Here is a 19783-nt window from a genome sequence, read left to right on the forward strand (position 1 = left end):
GAGGAGAAAGAAAAAACGAAAGAAAGAAAGAAAGAAAGAAAGAAAGAAAGAAAGAAAGAAAGAAAGAAAGAAAGAAAGAAAGAAAGAAAGAAAGAAAGTAGCAATGAAAAATCAATATAAAAGTACAATTTCGTGGCAGTAACATGAGGAACGTCACAAAATGAGCACGTTTCGCTTAAAACGTTACGGTTTTCACATTTCGCTGTAGAACGGACATACATTCCTCTGGGGATTAAAACACAAAGCCAGGTCATAAAAGTAGTCTGCTGTGCTAGAGCCGGCGGGCCCGTGGGCAGCCTGGCCCATCGCCACTGTGCTACTGTACCTGTTGTTCCTTGGTTGTGCCTTTAAGGGCTGGCCTTGCCCCGGTCGGCTCCTCCCTGGTCCGACTGCCAGGGTGCCTCCCTCAGCTTTCAGCTCAGCGCTCGCTGCTGCCGACTCCTTCACTCCACAGTCCCGAGACATGGCACAGCCTGGACGCTCGCCTCCTGCACCGTCCAGCGGGAGCAGGATCCGCCGCCTCCAGCAACTTAACCCGTGAGCCCACTCTGCCCCGGGAGCGAGCCCCTTGCTCCCCAGCACGATGGAGCCCATCCCCCAAGAGAACATAACTCTGAGCAATCTTTCAGCTAACGTAAGTGACTTTGAGGGCGAACCTGTGCCCCAACAATTGGCGGTGGGCATCATCTTCACCATCATCATCTTGGTTATCGTCATAGGAAACTCGTTGGTGATCATTGCCATAGCAACGACCCCACGCCTTCAGACCATGACTAACGTCTTCATCACCTCTCTGGCGTGTGCAGACTTGATCATGGGCGTCCTGGTGGTTCCCCCCGGTGCCACAAGCGTGGTGCGCGGTGACTGGCTCTACGGCACCATAGTCTGCGAGCTGTGGACCTCAGTGGATGTGCTCTGCGTGACGGCCAGCATCGAGACACTATGCGTGATCGCCGTGGACCGCTACATTGCCATCACATCGCCCCTCAAGTACGAGATGCTGGTCACGAAGCTGCGGGCCCGGCTGGTGGTGTGCCTGGTGTGGGCCATCTCCGCCCTGATCTCCTTCCTGCCCATCATGAACCACTGGTGGAGGGACACAGCGGACGTGGAGTCCATGAACTGCTACAATGACCCCAAGTGCTGCGACTTTGTGACCAACAAGTCCTACGCCATCACTTCCTCCATCATCTCCTTCTACGTGCCCTTGGTCATCATGATCTTCGTCTACGTGCGGGTCTTCATCGTGGCCACCAGGCAGATCAGCCTGATCGAGAAGGACAAGGTGAGGTTCAACGAGCCCATCGAGCCCCCCAGGAACCGGCGGGGCTCCAAGCGGAGACCTTCCAGACTCATGGCCATCAAGGAGCACAAGGCCTTGAAGACATTGGGCATTATAATGGGCACGTTCACACTCTGCTGGCTGCCCTTCTTCATGGCCAACATTATCAAGGTTTTCTACCGGTCCCTGATCCCGGGACAGGCCTTTCTTTTCTTGAACTGGTTGGGCTACGTCAACTCGGGCTTCAACCCCATCATCTACTGTCGCAGCCCCGACTTCCGGAAGGCCTTCAAGAAGCTGCTCTGCTGCCCAAGGAGTGTGGACTGCAAACGGCATGTGGTGTCCCGGGACGTGGCACAGTGCCCCTGCACCTTCCGGACGCAGCAGAGCTGCGAAGAGACCAAGCAGGTGGCCGGGGGGCAGGAGGGCAATGGCAGCCTGAGCAGCAGCAGCCGCTCCAGCAGCAGGACTGACGAGACCCCACTCAGGACCAGCAACGGCAGTGCCCACCACGAGAAAGAGTCAGACATGTAAGGTGCCCGGCTGCATTGTGTCCTCTATCCGCTGTCCGCATAGGTAGGCCACCCGACTCAGTGTGCACGCCTGTAATGTCATGCATGCCCCTCCGCGCAGCCAGGGGGGTTGGAGCTGCCCAATGTATGCCAACCCGCAGAAAGGGGAACCCGGGAGCACGATAAACGTAGTCCCACAGACCAAGGCATTGTGTGGCAGCCTCATCCATGCGGCTCAGATGACACACCCAATGTGTGGGATTTCCAAAGCTTTAAAACCAAGGTTAAACCTGTTTCTAAGCAAGCACCCTCCATGTTGTTAGATTAAGGGGGCAGATGCGCGTGTGTTTTATCCAAGATCGTGGCATGTTATCAAGGGGGAGGTCAACATTAGACCATAGGAGTCCTGGCTCCATAACACCACAGACTAGCCGCTGGACTGCACCGCCTGGCCTTGGAAAATGGGATATGGGTGGGTATGTTAGAGAATCTAATATAATCCCTTGAGACCGGCTTCTTGCTGCGGGCAGTGGGAAAAGCACCACTGCGTTTTGAAAGGGGGCAGTAGCGGACTCTTCCACTGTAGACCCATGAACTTGCGCTTCCGAGGGTTTATGGGGTCATGTTTCAGCTCCTGTAGGCCATTAGCACATCATCCCTTCCCAATACACCTCTGGAAAACAGGCAGCAATTATAGGTCAAGTTCAGCAGGCAGGTGGATACACTATGTTATGTTATGTTATGTTGGTTTATACCATGCTCGGCAATCACCCAAGGGCAGTCTCCAGGCGCTCCCGTGGCTCTGCAAGAAAGAGGACGGGGGTCGGTTAGTGAGGGAAGAGTGAGTGGGCAGGTGGATACACTATGTTATGTTGGTTTACACCGCACAATGCTACCACCCAGGGGCAGTCTCCAGGCGCTCACGTGGCTCTGCAAGAAAGGGGACGGGGTCGGTTAGTGAGGGAAGAGTGACCTGTAGACAGGCTGAGAGGTAAACAGAAGGAATGACCGATGGATGGCAGGGTATGTATTGTATTGTTTATTTATGTAGCGCCTTTAGACATGAAAGTGCTTCAAAGCGCTCAAGGAGGGAAGGAACAAGGCGAAAAACAACAGTCGCTCAGAGCCCTTGAAATTCTGAGACGAAGTTGTGCTTGGGTGGATGGCTGGATGATGAATCGATCGATGGGTGGACGGCTGGATGATCGATGATTGGTAGAAGGTCCTTCGTATTAATATAAATTGAACTAGTCCTTGAGCATGTAAGCCACAGCATGCTGAACGTTGCAGAGCATAGAAACACGCTTAGCTGAAGCGGGCGGTTTCCAAAATCCGACAGGCCCTTCCCTTTGCTAATGATGTGCACTGCTGTCACTCCTCCGCCCCCGTCCTTACTGGGGGGCGCTGGACAGGTAACTCTTTGAAGGCACCGCGTGGGTGTTTGGGAAAACGATTCAGCAACGCGGGGATAAGGCGTGCGTTAGACCGCAGCTTCCTTCGTTGTAGCACTTTGCCAGGGAGTGTATTACATGTGGGACCCCCACCCCAGAAATGACGGCATTCCGTTGTGCTGCAGCTGAACACAATCATAAGAGAAGTCCTTAAAAACACACCTGCAGTTTACAGTTCCAAAAAGGGGGCACTGCTCTTGGTAGCCCGTGGCGCCGTGATGTGACTGACGGGTGCGTTTAAATGGGACTCAGAGTCCGTGGAAACCTTTCAGAAAAGTGTCACCTGTGTAATCAAAAAAACATCCAGTTATATATATATAAAGCGCGAGCAAACAGAAGCCGGAGTATTCCTCCCGACACACAGGAAAAGCCCGCTCGCGGGCACGCACTCATGGAACTGGAGGGAGGTGTTTATTTAAAGATAACGACGCTGTGGACACTGCCGAGGAGAGCAGTAAATGGACTTGTTATCTGCCTTAGGCGCAGTGTACCCCCGAAGGGAAATGGGGTGAGGGAGGTTAAGAGCATTGCATACATAAAACATCCAGATGTTGGCACGTTTATCCATTCACTTTGTATAGCGCCGAGCGGCACCACTAAAACGGAAAAAAGAGACCAGAGAATGACAAGTCACCCGATGCAAATATACATGGAACCAACAGGCGGCTTTCTCGTGTGCTCCCTGAAGTTATCCAAACAGATCAATACTTTAAAAATGCGCCTTTGTAGAACTGGAAGACCAATCACTGAGTGTTTTGAAGCGCACAGAAAATGCTAACGGGATACTGTGCGCTATATATTAACATTAATAACATCTAATGTCCACAGAATGCTTCTTTAGGGATTCGTCCCGCTTCTAGGCGCTTTGCTCATTACCCACTGTCTTGGCAATCAGCAATTACTGGTTGTTTTGCGTGCGCTCGCTGTAACCCCCTCGCCGATTGGTCGAGCTGCAAGCATGTGTTACCGTTACCTAACAGGGTGTCACTCGCCCGCCCATGCAAAATGTCAGAGAGGCGAAAGGCTGAGTCATTCCTAGCGCGATCTGAACTTGGGCTCGGAGGGCCGCACTATGTCATCTAACCTAAAATGACAGCCACTGCTAGCAAGTAAAGTCACGGGCCTCCCATGAAAACAAAAATCCGAACAGCGAATGATTAAGAAGGTATATTCAGGTCTCGGGAGTTTCATAAAACACATACGCTAAATAACGTGTGCCTCTTTCGAAGAAAAATATAGACAACCACCTAATTGAAATATAGAAAATCCTGCTACGGTGAAATGCAGAGCAGTCGTCTGCCCGCCGTAACGATCACTTTCACGTTTCAGTCAACACGCGGAAGGTCCACGCGCTCTTACAGCAGTAGTAGAGTTAAGGTCCGCGCGCTGCTACAGCAGTAGAGTGAAGGTCCACGCGCCGCTACAGCAGTAGAGTGAAGGTGTGAAGGTCCACGCGCCGAACAAGCAGTAGAGTTAAGGTCCGCGCGCTGCTACAGCAGTAGAGTGAAGGTCCGCGCGCCGCTATAGCAGTAAAGTGAAGGTCCACGCGCAACTATAGCAGTAGAGTGAAGGTCCACGCGCCGCCACAGCAGTAGAGTGTCGGTGTGAAGGTCCACGCGCCGCTACAGCACTAGAGTGAAGGTCCGCGCGCCACTACAGCACTAGAGTGAAGGTCTACGCGCCACTACAGCACTAGAGTGAAGGTGTGAAGGTCCACGTGCCGCTACAGCAGTAGAGTGAAGGTGTGAAGGTCCACGTGCCGCTACAGCAGTAGAGTGAAGGTGTGAAGGTCCACGCGCCGAACAAGCAGTAGAGTTAAGGTCCGCGCGCTGCTACAGCAGTAGAGTGAAGGTCCGCGCGCCGCTATAGCAGTAAAGTGAAGGTCCACGCGCAACTATAGCAGTAGAGTGAAGGTCCACGCGCCGCCACAGCAGTAGAGTGTCGGTGTGAAGGTCCACACGCCGCTACAGCACTAGAGTGAAGGTCCGCGCGCCACTACAGCACTAGAGTGAAGGTCTACGCGCCACTACAGCACTAGAGTGAAGTGAAGCAGCTGCTGTATGCTGTCAGGTTGCACGGGGCGCTGCGCTCGCTTCGCGAGTGGCAGAGCTGCAAGCACGAGTCCTGGTGATTCCTCTGGCCCACTGGCCTCCTGTGCCCGGGGAGCCCGGCCCCTAGAACCCGGTGTAAACGGCACTCACTGTATCTTGCTAAACTGCGCTCACGTATACAGGGGAGCCTAGCACACAGAGTTGGCCAAACCCATCTGCTCAGTCCTGGGGAATCACCCGGTGCTCAGGTGACCCTGCCCCCGTGTATCAATGGGGAGCCGACCGCATGTGACTGGCAAACGCCCCACTTTCTGTGACCAGGGGAACCGTCACCTGTGGGTCCACAGTGTCCAGGGGTAACCCCACTCTCTGCAAACAAAACAGCCCGTTGCCTTGTTCGGCGAATATAAAGAGAACCCCTCGTGTGCTTAGACGTACACAGCATAACTCATGCTTCCAACAGCGCTGTCCCAGTAAAATCAGTAGGGACCAATGCCGAAGGCTACCGACAATGTTAACACAGCAGGCTGGCAAGGTAGCTCGGGTGGGTAATGCACAACCTGTCGAAACTCGCGTGCAATGACCGAGCAGCACTGTATCCTTCCGAGGCTGTGGAAACGAGTCCCATTGGGTCGCGCGCGCTCTAGTAACATCTGCTTTTGCAGGCGCCATGCGCTGTAAACCCTATCGGTGTAAAGGCGCGCAGTTATTATTAGCAGCAGCGGGGCTGCAAATATAAACCGGGGAAGCCGAGCCAAGGGTCAGCGAGCCCCTCTGTCAGATGGGCGCCCAGCTGGCAGCCTGGTGCTGACTCCATGTGATCTGCGCAGCCATCTGCCTGCCAGCCGAGAGTCTCATGTCTGCCAACCCCTCCTGACCCGCTTTATTTTACCTCAGGCCGCGAAGGACTCCCCTTCTACCCCTGGCCATGAATCACGACAGCGCTGCTAAGCATTGCAGAAACGTATTTCGGTCCCGCGCGACCTTTCTACTCTTGCACGTGTTATTGCAATATCGCCACCTAGCGGAATCCTTGCGCAAACGCAGCCAGACCAGCGCCTGGGTGCAGGGAAACAGCTGTTTCTCGGCATGTGTTGATTGCATTGCACCCGTGACAGCACAAGCAGCGGGCTCGGGCACTCACTTTATCGAGGTGTGCAGGGGAAGGTTGGGTTCTCGCGCTGTCGGCATAATCACCAAGCATTGAGGGGGGAGGGTGGGGGAAGAGTGGGGAAAGAGGAATGTGTGTGTGTGTGTGGGAGGTGGGGGGGGGAGTGGTGTCGAAGACTAGTACTTTCAACCATGCTTATGAAAAACTCGGCAAGGGCGGCCACTTCCGTCTCTCGCGAGCCTAGAGTAGTCATTGAGAATGAAGAAACGAATATATCCGCCTAGTCTCAAACGTCACTGAGATAGGATAGCTCAGTGGGTGAATACTCCTGCAGCAGAGAGGTATCTGCTACGTGGCCTTCACAGGTCCAAATATACTGCCTTATGTAAAATGAGTACAATGCACACCAGTATACAGGAGAAAGCAAGTTATTCCAAGGGTGTACAGGGCTGTTCAGAAGTGCTACCTAAACCTGTCTATGCCATCCGATATCTTGCGGCAATATTGCTGCAGCTTCCCGGCGCTAGAGATCACGTGTTGTACTGTGTCACTGCAATCCCAGTTGCCCACCAGGGGCAGATTACCACACTGCCCCTAGCGGGCAAGCTCTGCACACGGCTCACCGGCTGCAAGTTCCCACAGTGCCCAGCAGTGCATGCTGACCAAGTTCCCACCAGCTCCTCACGCGCCTCACCGGCTGCAAGTTCCCACAGTGCCCAGCAGTGCAAGCTGACCACAATGCCCCCACGCGGGCAAGCTCCTCGCGCGCCTCACCGGCTGCAAGTTCCCACAGTGCCCAGCAGTGCATGCTGACCACAATGCCCCCACGCGTGCAAGCTCCTCGCGCGCCTCACCGGCTGCAAGTTCCCACAGTGCCCAGCAGTGCATGCTGACCACAATGCCCCCACGCGGGCAAGCTCCTCCCGCGCCTCACCGGCTGCAAGTTCCCACAGTGCCCAGCAGTGCAAGCTGACCACAATGCCCCCACGCGGGCAAGCTCCTCACGCGCCTCACCGGCTGCAGGTTCCCACAGTGCCCAGCAGTGCAAGCTGACCACAATGCCCCCACGCGGGCAAGCTCCTCACGCGCCTCACCGGCTGCAAGTTCCCACAGTGCCCGCGGGCAAGCTCCTCACGCGCCTCACCGGCTGCAAGTTCCTACAGTGGCCAGCAGTGCAAGCTGACCACAATGCCTACACACACACACAGACAAGATGGGGTTCCCGGCAGCCGTTTGTCATTGATTACGCAAGCATTTAGAGCTGACTTTGACTGTTTGCGAGAACATTGTTTAATAAAAGAGGTTCAATACATTCACAAAAAAGAAAATAGACAGTTACACTGATAATCCAATATACCCTAAACCTAACCCAAGGAGTACTAATGAACGACGTATAAACTGTACAGGTGCCCCTGGCGTGGCAACGTATTATTATTAACACCGCGACAGCACCTTACCACAAAAACCCTAGGGGCCCGATTCATAGAATATTTGCCCGGTTCCAAGTGACTTTGCACAGCTGAAAAGTGAATTTGCACTGCCGACACAAACCCTGATTCCTGGAACCGTGCAAAGTGTGTTTTTGCTGTGCAAAGTCCGGGCAAGGTAATTTTGAACTGCAAGAATGACAGCGTTGACTTTGCGCGGCAAAAACACACTTTGCACAGTTCCATGAATAAGGGCTCGTGTCGGCAGCGCAAAGTCACTTTGAACCGGGCAAATATTCCATGAATCGGGCCCTACGTGTACGAACCACTGGGTCTTAGGTCCCAGTGTGAACCATTGCTTAATTTTATGTTTGATTTATTTGTCTACATGTCACGTGGTCTGGGTGATGGTAGAACTCCTTGGTCGGTTTTTTTTAGGTGCTGTCGCGGTGTTAATAACAATAGTTTGACACAAAGGGTTCCTGCGCAGTTTACACGTCGTTCATTAGTACTAATGGGGGTTGGTTTAGGGTATATTGGATGATCAGTGTAACTTTGTCTATTTTCTTTTTTGTAAATGTGTTTAACTTCTATTCTTAAATATTTTTCTCGCAAACATTCAAAACTAGCCCGACATCAATTACAAATCACTGATGGGAACCCATTTCTTGATGATGTGTTGGTTGGAGGCCACTTTTGGGTTTCTGCAAAATCATCGTGGCCTTCCTGCTTCATGTTGTGTGCGCAAGGCCTATTGAAACGAGCCCTCACTCCCTGCCACACATAAATGAAATGATTTGCCCAGGGGCACACATGAAAAAGTGGAGAATTTGCGAGTCGAGCTCAGGACTGGCTGAATTACATTCACACATTGTGCTTAATGAATGCTTGGCCTATCTGCAAATACACAGTCGGGGGAGGAGGGGGAGGGGCAAAATAGTGATATGTGTACTAGAGTTGATTGGTGGGGATTCTGTGACTTCCCCCCCCCCAGGGGGAAATATTAACAAAGGAGATTAAAAGAAATGGGCTTTAGGTGTTGTGCAGCAAAACCGCATGATACCATATACGTATGCGAAGTATACAAGAAGCATTTTCTATGACAGTCTAGACCCCTCCTCCCAGCCCCCCCCCCCGGACCTCTCTCACCACCTACCTGCCAGTACTTGCATATTGTCAAGGGGATCAACCACAAAATGAAGGCACATGGACAAGTTGTGATGTATTTAGCCACTTTGAGCAATTACCTTTTGTTTCTGGCAAAGCCATGATTAACAGTGACACTACCTTTAAAGTAGGGGTGATTCACAAAGAAGTTACGAGTGATAGCTCTGGCTTACTACTGACTTACTCCTGTAATGGGAGGAGTAAGTCAGAGGTATTACCAATTCGGTCCTTTTGACATGAATAGTTTCTCTGCACGGGTATGTCAAGTGTAAGTAATAGCTACATCTGCTAACTTTGAACATGAAATAGTCCTTCTCCAGGAGTACATCAGGAGTAAATCAGAGCTACATCTGCTAACTTTGATCATGAAATAGTCCTTCTCCAGGAGTACATCGGGAGTAAGTCAGAGCTACATCTGCTAACTTTGATCTTGAAATAGTCCTTCTCCAGGAGTACACCAGGAGTAAGTCAGAGCTACATCTGCTAACTTTGATCATGAAATAGTCCTTCTCCAAGAGTACATCAGGAGTAAATCAGAGCTACATCTGCTAACTTTTATCATGAAATAGTCCTTCTCCAGGAGTACATCAGGAGTAAATCAGAACTACATCTGCTAACTTTTATCATGAAATAGTCCTTCTCCAGGAGTACATCAGGAGTAAGTCAGAGCTACATCTGCTAACTTTTAACTCAGAGTCTGGTCCAGGGTGAGAGCTGAGAGCTTGCTAGAGTTACCACTAGTAACTTCTTTGTGAATGAAAAGGCCTACCCCTGGAGTAAGTTTAGAGTAAGTCAGAGTATCGCTGCTAACTTCTTTCCGAATTTGCCACTTTGATGTTATGTAGAGGATTTTCCTGGGGTAACCTTAGATTCGGGGGCAGAGAAAGAAAGCTTGCAAGAAGTGGGCTGGCTTGGAGGGAAACTGACAGCTCTCCCGATTGTCCCTGGGGCTTAGATGCCTTACTCACGTGACAAGCTAAGGTCTTACCCATTAGTACTGGCCTTTCAGAGGCATCGAAAGTAAGCTTGCATGAAGTGGGCTGGCCTGCAGAGAAACTGACAGCGTGTCCCTACGGCTGAAATGCCTTTCTCAAGTGACAAGCCAAGGTTGCCATACTATGGACTCTTACCCATCAGTACTGGCCTTTCAGAGGCACAGAAAGAAAGCTTGCAAGAAGTGGGCTGGCCTGGAGAGAAATTGACAGCACTTCCGACTGTCCCTTGGGCTGAGTTGCCTTACTCACGTGACAAGCTAAGGTTGCCATATGATGGACTTTTACCCATCAGTACTGGCCTTTCAGAGGCACGAAAAGAAAGCTTGCAAGAAGTGGGCTGGCCTGCAGAGAAACTGACAGCTCTCCCGACTGTCCCTTGGGCTGAGATGCCTTACTCACGTGACAAGCTAAGGTCTTACCCATTAGCACTGGCCTTTCAGAGGCATCGAAAGTAAGCTTGCATGAAGTGGGCTGGCCTGCAGAGAAACTGACAGGGTGTCCCTACGGCTGAGATGCCTTTCTCAAGTGACAAGCCAAGGTTGCCATTCTATGGACTCTTACCCATCAGTACTGGCCTTTCAGAGGCACAGAAAGAAAGCTTGCAAGAAGTGGGCTGGCCTGGAGAGAAATTGACAGCACTTCCGACTGTCCCTTGGGCTGAGTTGCCTTACTCACGTGACAAGCTAACGTTGTCATATTTGGACTCTTACCCATCAGTACTGGCCTTTCAGAGGCCCGGGTCTATCGGAGAGTCCCATTTGCCTATAGCCCGGTCCACTTCTGGGCACACCCGCAGCTTCTGCGGGGGCAACGATTCCGCAGATAATTCCTGGATGTACAACTGCAGGCACACTGAAGCTGTTCAGGGTGAATATGTCTTCTAGGGAACATATCACCCGTGTATTGCACTCGATATCATATTAGGTGCTTTGGGAGCTCTCCAGGCTGCGCTTTATGTCTAGGGTGGTCGTGCCCTGGTGAACTAGCCATACGAACAGCAACATACTTGTTGCACACGGCTCAGGGATACACTTTGGTGTTCAGTGACAGTGCAAACTACAGACACTGGTCATACATAAACAGTTAATTACACCAGCTTTCGAAGAACATACTACAGGCTGTGAAAGGGAGACGTTGGCTGGGAAAAGGGATCCTGTTTGTGGGGTGATGCAAGCAGGCAGGTCCCCCTAATAACCCATCTAGGGTAGATGGAGAAAGTTAGCCCTGGGTGGTATGTGGCATCACTCGTTGGCAAGAGTGGAGAGTAGATTGCATGGATGAAGTGGTGGCCTTTGGGAATTGTGGAGGATAGGAGGTGACTGCAGGATACAGAGGGAAGACCTGTTTGATGCATATTTGATGGACCGAATGTTCGCACGCATTTATTTACGCTTGTTGAGTGAGGGTGCACGGTGTTACACCAGAACCACTGACAAGGGAGCACAAGCGTAGTCTGGGAAATCCTGCGACAGAGGGAGTGCGCAGGGCGCAGAAGGCTGCTTGGATTACACAGACCAGGGACACGACAAGCCAGACAGAGGCCCAATGGGCTGGAGCTGTAGAGATGAGTGTGGAGGCGGGGAGTTAGAGAAGTCGAGGCCAGAGGCTGGACTGGCCTATACGAAAGATTTCCCGACGGGCCTCTGCAAACTGGGCCTCTTTTGTGTGGTAACCTATTTTATTTCCGAATTTCCTCATAGGAAAAGGGTTGAGCTTGCTGAAAATGTGCAATTTGAGGCCACTTGGAACATTATTTGCAGGGCCTCTTTTGGTTCCCAGTGCACCCCTGAATGTGACCGCAGGCTGAGGGTTCTCCCTCTTGGCTCGAGGCTAGAGCTGAAGGGAAGACTTGAATGGGTGCGTGTGGCAGTGGAGTTTTCCACAGGGGATTGTGTGCTCCAGCGGTAAGGGACCGGGTGAGGGACAGAGCAACAGGATGCACAAGGTGGTCAGGGAACAGCCGGATTAGGGGGCGTCACTAGCGCATGAGGACGGGAGGATAGCTCTGTGGCAACACGCGGGTCTTGGAAGCAAGACCACGCTGAGCAAAACACAGGTTCGAATCCCAGACCTGCACTTGAAAAAAAAAACAAGAAAAGAAAAAAAAACAAGCTTGTTATAAATACCCTGCTCTTCCACAATGTAACTAGCACCTACATACCTATGGGTTATGTGTACTGCAAATAAATGCAAACAAATAAATACGTGCGGAAGAGGATCAGGAACAAATGTCAGGCAAGTCAGCAGGCACAAGGCTTTGAGGAGGTGCAGAAGGAATGGCACGAGGGTTTGGTTTGACATGGACAAGTAGGAGAAAAACCGTGTAGACTGTAGACTGTAGAGTGAACGGGGCGTGGTGGAGCATTTCTTCTAGTCAGGAGAAAGAGTAGAGGTGGCAGGTGTAGGCTGGCACAGTAGTCAACGCAAGGTGAGGTAGTAGTAAGATAGCACAGTGAGCTGAGCGCTCGTTTCTGACATCTGGCACAGGTTTGAATCCCGACAGGGCCACCTCAGCCTTTCATCATTCAGAAGCCGATAAATTGAGTACCACGCGGCGGGTAATGATATCAACTGTTATTACAGCTCTTTGATGCCCTCAGGTGAGCTAGTGTTATATATAAACTGGTATTAATATTTGTGAAAAGAGGGCTTAGACTCGTATTATTAAGCAGGTTTATCTTGGCCGGATTGGTCATCATTGTAACACAGTGTTGAAGAGTGGCACTGCAGTCAGAAAGGACACCAACATGTATGTGCTTTTGGGCAGGGGAGAGTATGTCTGGGAGGGTAGGAGGGTGGGGACTTTTTGGGCAGGGAGGTAGATCACCCCGTACTTGGACGAGTTCAACATAAGAAAGCTAAGTGCCATCCAGTGGCCGATTGCAGTTCGGCAAACCGTAATGCGACAAGACGCATCAGTAGTGAGAGAAGAGCATGAGAGCGGGATGTACGCGGTGTCACCCACAATGCCCTGATAAGAGATCCTGGAGAAGGAGATACGTTAGTCCAGGAAGGCGGTAAAAAAGAGGTGAGGAGTATGAGGCAAAGTCAGAACGTTGGGGGGACACCGGCAGGCAGGGAGGTGGCGGTCTGAGGTGGATGAGTTCCAAAACACGGAGAAGAAATGACGAGAGAAGCAATCCAGTCCAGAGGCGTAGCAAGGATTGTCCAACAAGTGGTGCTTGAAGTTAAAGTAGTTGGACCCACCGCTGTCACATTAACAACTGTAAATGCCCACATGGTGCTGCTGAGTGGGCATTTTGGGTGGACCTTTCCCCGCTCAGGCCCTACCCTGTATACGTCTCTGATCCAGTCCAGAGCAATACCCTACCACATCGGAGGTAGTTGAGATGTCGAGCAGGACTGGACTAGAAGAACGTTTCTGATGGTGTGACAATGTCAAAAAGTGGTTAAGCGAGGCAGCTTTTGTAGCATGAGCAATGATGGAATCCGAACTGGAGAGGGTTGCAGAGGTATTTTCTAATTTTCGAATCTGGGAAGGAGGCAGACTGTCTGATATTTAGTGTGGTTATTAGGGTCTTCCAAAACTTCATCTTCGGTCAAATCAGTGAGCTGCCATTTCACCCATTCCATAGCCTTTTAAGTCCACGACTAGTGTAACTGGACCAATCCCTCCAGGTGTTGTGTATTCTTCTATTATAGTCACTTGCACAGATGACCCTGCTGCTGATCTGCACATGGTTGCAATGGATCCCCACCGCAATGCCAGAGAGTCACAGATGACAACGTGTTGACATCCTCCCACATGCAGCCCTTTGAGCAGGACAGGCCTGGGTAGGACCCTGTGGAGTAGCTATTGTCATGTGCGACAGGAATGCCTGCACCAGTCTGATACACTTGCAGCATGAATGCAGTGGACACAACAAAAGACTGCAGTGATGTTGTTGCAGAACGTTTTTGAATAGGGGCTTCGTCAGAATAAAAGGATCACACTTCATATTATGTGAGCAAATTCTAGTGTGCATCCAAGAACGTGGCTTGCCCACCACTGGCATATGCCTTCGACACAGACCACCTAGAATCAGGACCAAACACCGTACCCAGGTGCGTCTGAACCGCATGCATGAACACTGCAGCAAAGCTACCTGCCATGTCCCCTCCCCCTCCCACTAACCTTACCCTCCCCCCTCTCTTGCAGATCCACTGCACGGCTGAAGACCATGTAAATGACAGCAGTGTCTTATATAAGCCCAGTAGATAACACAACATGACACTACAGTGCAAAGATCAGTTAACAAGTAATCAAGATAGACCTGACTAATGATTAGAAAAAGCCTCATATAAATCCTATATGCAGAGGCACTGAGTCAATCATTGCGTAGAGATGGGAGGGGATATTGACCCATGAGTGTCCAGTGAGTTACAGCCACATCCCACCATTTCACACATATATACAGACCATGAAAAGAGCAACGTTTCATGGTAAAAATACCGGCAGCATAGCATAACATAAAGCTATACCAACGGAATTGGTCCCCAGGTGCTCAGGCGGATCTGCAAACAAGAAGGCGGGGGTGGGTTAGTGGGGTGAAGAGGGCGTAAGTGAGAAGGGTGGTGTTCTATTGGCAACCTCAGTTCAGTTTTCACTGTTGCGCTGAGCTTGGGTGTGAATATCGGATCGATGTGAGTCCTTGTGTGCTGTTGCTGCTACTTATGTGTTTGTTTGGTGAAGTGCATGGGGTTTGCTGTGCGATATGGTGGTTGTGTGGATTTCTGTGTGAGTTACGTATGCAGAAACTTGAGCTTTTGTGTTAGTGGGTTATATGTCTCTTAGTCCTTGTAATTCTTGTTCTATGTATCCGGTTGCCCTATGGGTTAGGTATATTCTTTCTCTTTTTCTTTCCTGTCTGTCTAATTTCTAGAGGCGATGGCGTGGCAAGTTCCCAGCTGTGTTATTTTCGACCTTAGTGCACCCAGTTGGGACGGGAATTGTCACCCACCCTGGTATTGGCGCTGTACTTTTACAATCACCTGCTCCCTTCCTATCTATTTCCTGTCGGTGGTCCATAGCCACCTGTGTTTATTAAGTCATCCTTACCCTTCCATCCCAATCGGTCCATGATCGTTCTTTGGTATGATTCTAGATTATCTATCTTTCACTTGGTAAATTGATCTTCCGTAGATTTTTATTCCCTAACTTCTGTTGATGGACGATAGCTTAGGGGGCTAGGGGGGGATCGGTTTCCTCTCTCAGCATTGTTTCATCTGTGTATATGTCCCTATAGGCATTATATATAGCAATGGGGTGAAAAGCCAAGATCTGATGAATTTTCTGAATGGGAGGTGATCTCTTGTGTTACGTATGTTCTTTGGTAGCTCGTTCCAGGTTTTTGGGGTGAAGTGAGAGAAAGAGGATCCTCCAAGTTTTCTTTTGTTGTATGGTTTTGGTTCCAAACGGATGTCGCTGCTGGATCTGGTGGCCTTGCTGTGCGATGTACATTTATTGTTTTCCTTAGGAACTCTGCGCCTCGGTCGTGGATTGCTCTGTGTGCTATGCACATTGATTTGAACTTGATTCGCTGTTTTATGGGTAGCCAGTGTGGCTTGGAAGTTACCATTCAGAACCTCATGCATTACAACATGTGTGTGCCACCAGATAAAATAGAGCTTTGCAGACCCTATGACACATTTCCAGTAAAAAATGGCATTGAGGATGACATGAAATAGGACCCCAACAGAGACATAATTAATGATGTTACAGCACCCTTTCTGATCAGTGTCATGTGACTTTTTCAAAGCCCCCCCCTCTATCACTACTGTGTGAATCTGCAGAAGCCCACGCACACTTGCTGATTTTCAAGTGTATCGGTCTTATAAACTGAGGGTTCAATTAATAGAATTTCTTTGCACGGTTCAAATAGACTTTGCACTGCTGAAAAGTGACTTTGCACCGCCGACACAAACCCTGATTCATGGAACTTTGCAAAGTGTATTTTTGCAGTGCAAAGTCAGTGCTAAGTCATTTTGTACTGCAAAAATGACTATTCACTGGCTTTGCACTGCTAAAATTCACTGTACACAGTTCCATGAATCAAGCTTTATGTCGGCAGTGCAAAGTCTCTTTGCGCCAGTGCAAACTCACTTTGATCCCAGCAAAAAATTCCATGAATCGGGCCCTAAACCAGCTTGGTCCTAATTTTCCTGAAAGATTCTGCAGCACTGCACTGTGCCCGGCATAGGCTGATTTGTAGCTGCAATGCTCTCTAGATTACAAGAGCGCAGCAGAGGCATAGCCAAAATTGCCTACAACGTGGGGCCTGTAGCTAAGGTAGTTGAGCCAACTGCAGTGACATTAACACCTGTAAATACCCACACAGTGCTGCTGAGTGGGCATTTATAGATTTTGGGTGGGCCTGGCACACACAGGCCCTACCCTGTCTACGCCTCTGGAGCGCAGGTCCCCTTTCTTCCCCATAACCCTAGATTTGTGACCTCACCAATTCCCCAGCTAGGCGGCTCTATTGTCCTCACATGGTACACTGCATTCCCCATGGCAACACCATGGGAGAACAAGAAAAGAAGGTATGTTTTCTCTCTCTCACCATTTACAAATGTACTCTTATTTGATCAGACAGGGTACGCTTGGAGGGAGGTACCTTATTGAGGAGGCAGTGCTCCTTCTAACTGTGTGGTAAAACAGTGCAAATGCCTCAGAATGTATTGTTTCACACTAAGAATCTGATTAATTTCTTTGCTATACTCAATACATTTAGTTTCTCCTTCATCGTTTGCGGCTGCAGTGCTGTAACTGTGGTATCACTGTTATTTTCGATCTATTGTGCCGTTCATATAAAGGGAGGTGTCATTGGAAAGTGCAAAGTATTTTTCACAGGTGCAACGTGACTTTGCACTGCCAACAAACACCCTGATACATGGAACAGTGCAATTTGTCTTTTTGCCGTGCAAAGTGACTTTGCGTGGTAAAAAGAGACTTTGCACTGTTCCATGAATCAGGGTGGAGCAGTGCAAAGTGTATTTTTGCAGTGCAAATTGACTTTGCACGGCAAAAAGACACTTTGCACTGTTCCATTAATCAGGGTGTTTTTTGGCAGTGCAAAGTCACTTTGCACCAGTGAAAAGCACTTTGCACAATGCAAAATATTCCACGAATCATGCCCCTTGTGTTTCCTGAAGATCACAAGGCTGTGCTACTTCTGTTATCCCTTTCTTATTATTTCCCTCTGTATAGTCTACGGGTAATACATCTAAGTTCAAAGACAGTCTAGGGCTCTGGGGTGGGTAGCAAACAAGAAGAGACTGCAGTAGCACTGATTAGGTGTATCTCACATGTGACAGTATTGGAACGGCTACACCCCCATGGTCCCAAATATACATGCACCAGTGGCTAAAAAGTGACCAAGAAGGGGACAAACATTGAACGGGGAAAGAAAAGAAAAGCTGGATGACAGGCTGAAATAATTTAAGTGAGAGGGTGTGGATGTAAGAAAAGGGACAGAGGGGTGGAGAAACCGAGTGAGAGAAAGAGGCAAATGGAAGCAAAAGTGAAAAAGCTGGAAATAGTGAAGGGGAAAGTATCAGTCAGAGGGATACTTTTCTGATTATTAGCACATGGTAGTCATTACTGAACTCATCGGAGCCAATTAAAATGTTCAGAATGTTGTCAATAACTCTTGGTATTGACTGCATTCCAGACATTCTGACTTCAGAAGCAACCAGCGCATCTCTCTACATTCAATAAACAGCAATGCAATTTCCCAGCAAGAGTTCCTTCAGCAGTGCAATAAAATATAATGCAGTACATCAAAGTGAAACCTAAAACATGAAACGATGCTTTCACTTTTCTGAAGAAAAACTGTGCACTTTACCTTTGCACCTAAAGCAACCTCATTCTAAAATAGTTTCACTCCTACCAAGTTTAAAATGAATATACTTACCTTATAAACCACATTGATTTACCAACACATTTTGTGCACTTTACTCACTATTAAGCTTAAGCTAACACTTCACCACCACAATTCAAAAAACGTTATTGCTGTAGGCTATAACTGGGGGTAATTACCATTTCCCAAGCTATGACCCTTGGCTTTGGCCAACATTTAGGATCTGGTTTTTATCCTGTATTAATGACCCCTCCCTTGATCCATAATGCTGTATTCATTTGAGATATAGAAAATGGGCATTTGAATACATTATTGTTGTGGTGTGGTCGAATTTCTATCCGTGATGTACGTATTGTGTAGATATATAATTCTCTAAGGCTGTCTGTACATTGGTGACTGGGAGCATGCACAACCCCATTCGGGCAAACAGCCTTACCCTGGGAACCACTTTCCCATCTCAATGAACCCATCCCTTCTAAAATTCTGCCAGGCTCATAAATCAACCAAGGCTCTTCTCAGACTGTCCCAGTCATTTTACCTTAACACAAATGCTGCAGTTGTCTTTAGGAGTATGTATCGACCATGGCTGCAAACACTTTAATGTCAGAGTAAGTATTGTGAGAAATTAAATGAGGAACAAACCCAGTGTGCATTATGTACTTTGTGATAAAACCATACAAACCATTTAGTCACAAATATATGTGCCAACTATAAAGATCTTTTGTTATTCTCATGTCCCCAAAATGCTTATTTTCTGAGAAGCAGCCAAGAACCCTCATTGGTGCTATTTGTACCATTCCCCTTTCACATGGGGGTATCTCCAACGAGTACAATAGGTGAGTAATAAGACTGTCCTCCTTGATCAGAACATAATGTATATGTCTACTCTAGATTTTGATAATGTCCTTTGCTCAGTATGACAAGTGTATCATTCTTATTAAGGCTACAATATATCCTGGTAGTGAGCATTATAAAATAACATTTTAATAAGTGCAAGTACACAATGTTAGTACAACTATGTAATTACCCTTTTTTAATAGCTTCTTTTGTGGAGAACATATTTCGATTCTGCCTCTCAAAATGTCTTTCCTTCTTGAAAAGGGTCTCGCTAGCATTAAACCCAATAATCTGTTTCTTCTTTGAACACCAAGGCAAAGTTGAATGTTGAGTGCTGGCCGCTGATTGGTTGGAAGCACTGCAAAACCTGTGCATTTCTTAGAGTATCTACAAATATTAACAGTTAACACACACAAAATGGCAAACACAATTATAGACCTGGTCCTCTGGTCCCTTACAAGGTTCATCAGAAGCTCAGCACCCTCACTGAGCCTCCCATTTCACCAACCCCAGTATGAACAGTGCACCCTCAGTGCAGGAGAAAGGCAGAGTCAAATATGTATTAATTGCTTTCATTTTCGGTTGCACTCGAAATAGCACAATATAATACATACAAAAATGCATACGTATCAAGATTTCTGCTTTCTAATGTAAACCTACTATTTCATTTTGAGAATGAGTGAAATTTATTTATGTCAAATTTCATTGACAAGTGCTCCCCAGGATCCGTCCTGCTGCCCCCCCCTCCCGCCCCGGCATCAGGACCTGCCTCTGTCACTGTGCACATTCCTACCATGTAAATGGGAGGGGGGCGCAAAGGTGGGGTCTGTGTGCCACCCAAAGGCAGCGAAATCCAAGTGAAATTTTGAAAATGATTGGGCGCTAAAAGAACGAATTATCCCAAAAGTAATGCCCCCAAAAACTCATCATCTACGGATGATGTCAAATTCTCATCATAGTCCTTCTGATGAGTTATGTGTCAGGATATAGGATTTCCCCCTCCCCCTGCCCTTCCCCCTTTAAGACCACCGGCAGCCTGTACGCAACGGACCCTTGACTTGGATTTTTTCACTTTATAAACGTTATGT

At 48.9% G+C, this 19783-nt stretch overlaps 1 protein-coding gene across 2 annotated transcripts in view; it reads left to right on the forward strand.

Moving 5' to 3' along the window:
- Nucleotides 1-447: 447 nt before the first annotated feature.
- Nucleotides 448-19783, forward strand: part of ADRB3 (adrenoceptor beta 3) — a 133141-nt gene continuing 113805 nt past the window's right edge. Inside the window, exon 1 of one of the 2 annotated variants that reach the window (XR_011276006.1) lies at nt 448-1858. Coding sequence is in view for 1 of the 2 variants with exons in the window: in XM_069617950.1 (XP_069474051.1) it covers nt 584-1812 (1229 nt within the window). In the remaining variant the exon portion in view is untranslated. The remainder of the gene's footprint in view (nt 1859-19783) is intronic. The other variant, XM_069617950.1, reaches the window with a different exon arrangement.

Source organism: Ambystoma mexicanum, chromosome 10, assembly GCF_040938575.1.
Source record: "Ambystoma mexicanum isolate Mex_15411 chromosome 10, UKY_AmexF1_1, whole genome shotgun sequence".
Lineage (NCBI taxonomy): Eukaryota > Metazoa > Chordata > Amphibia > Caudata > Ambystomatidae > Ambystoma > Ambystoma mexicanum.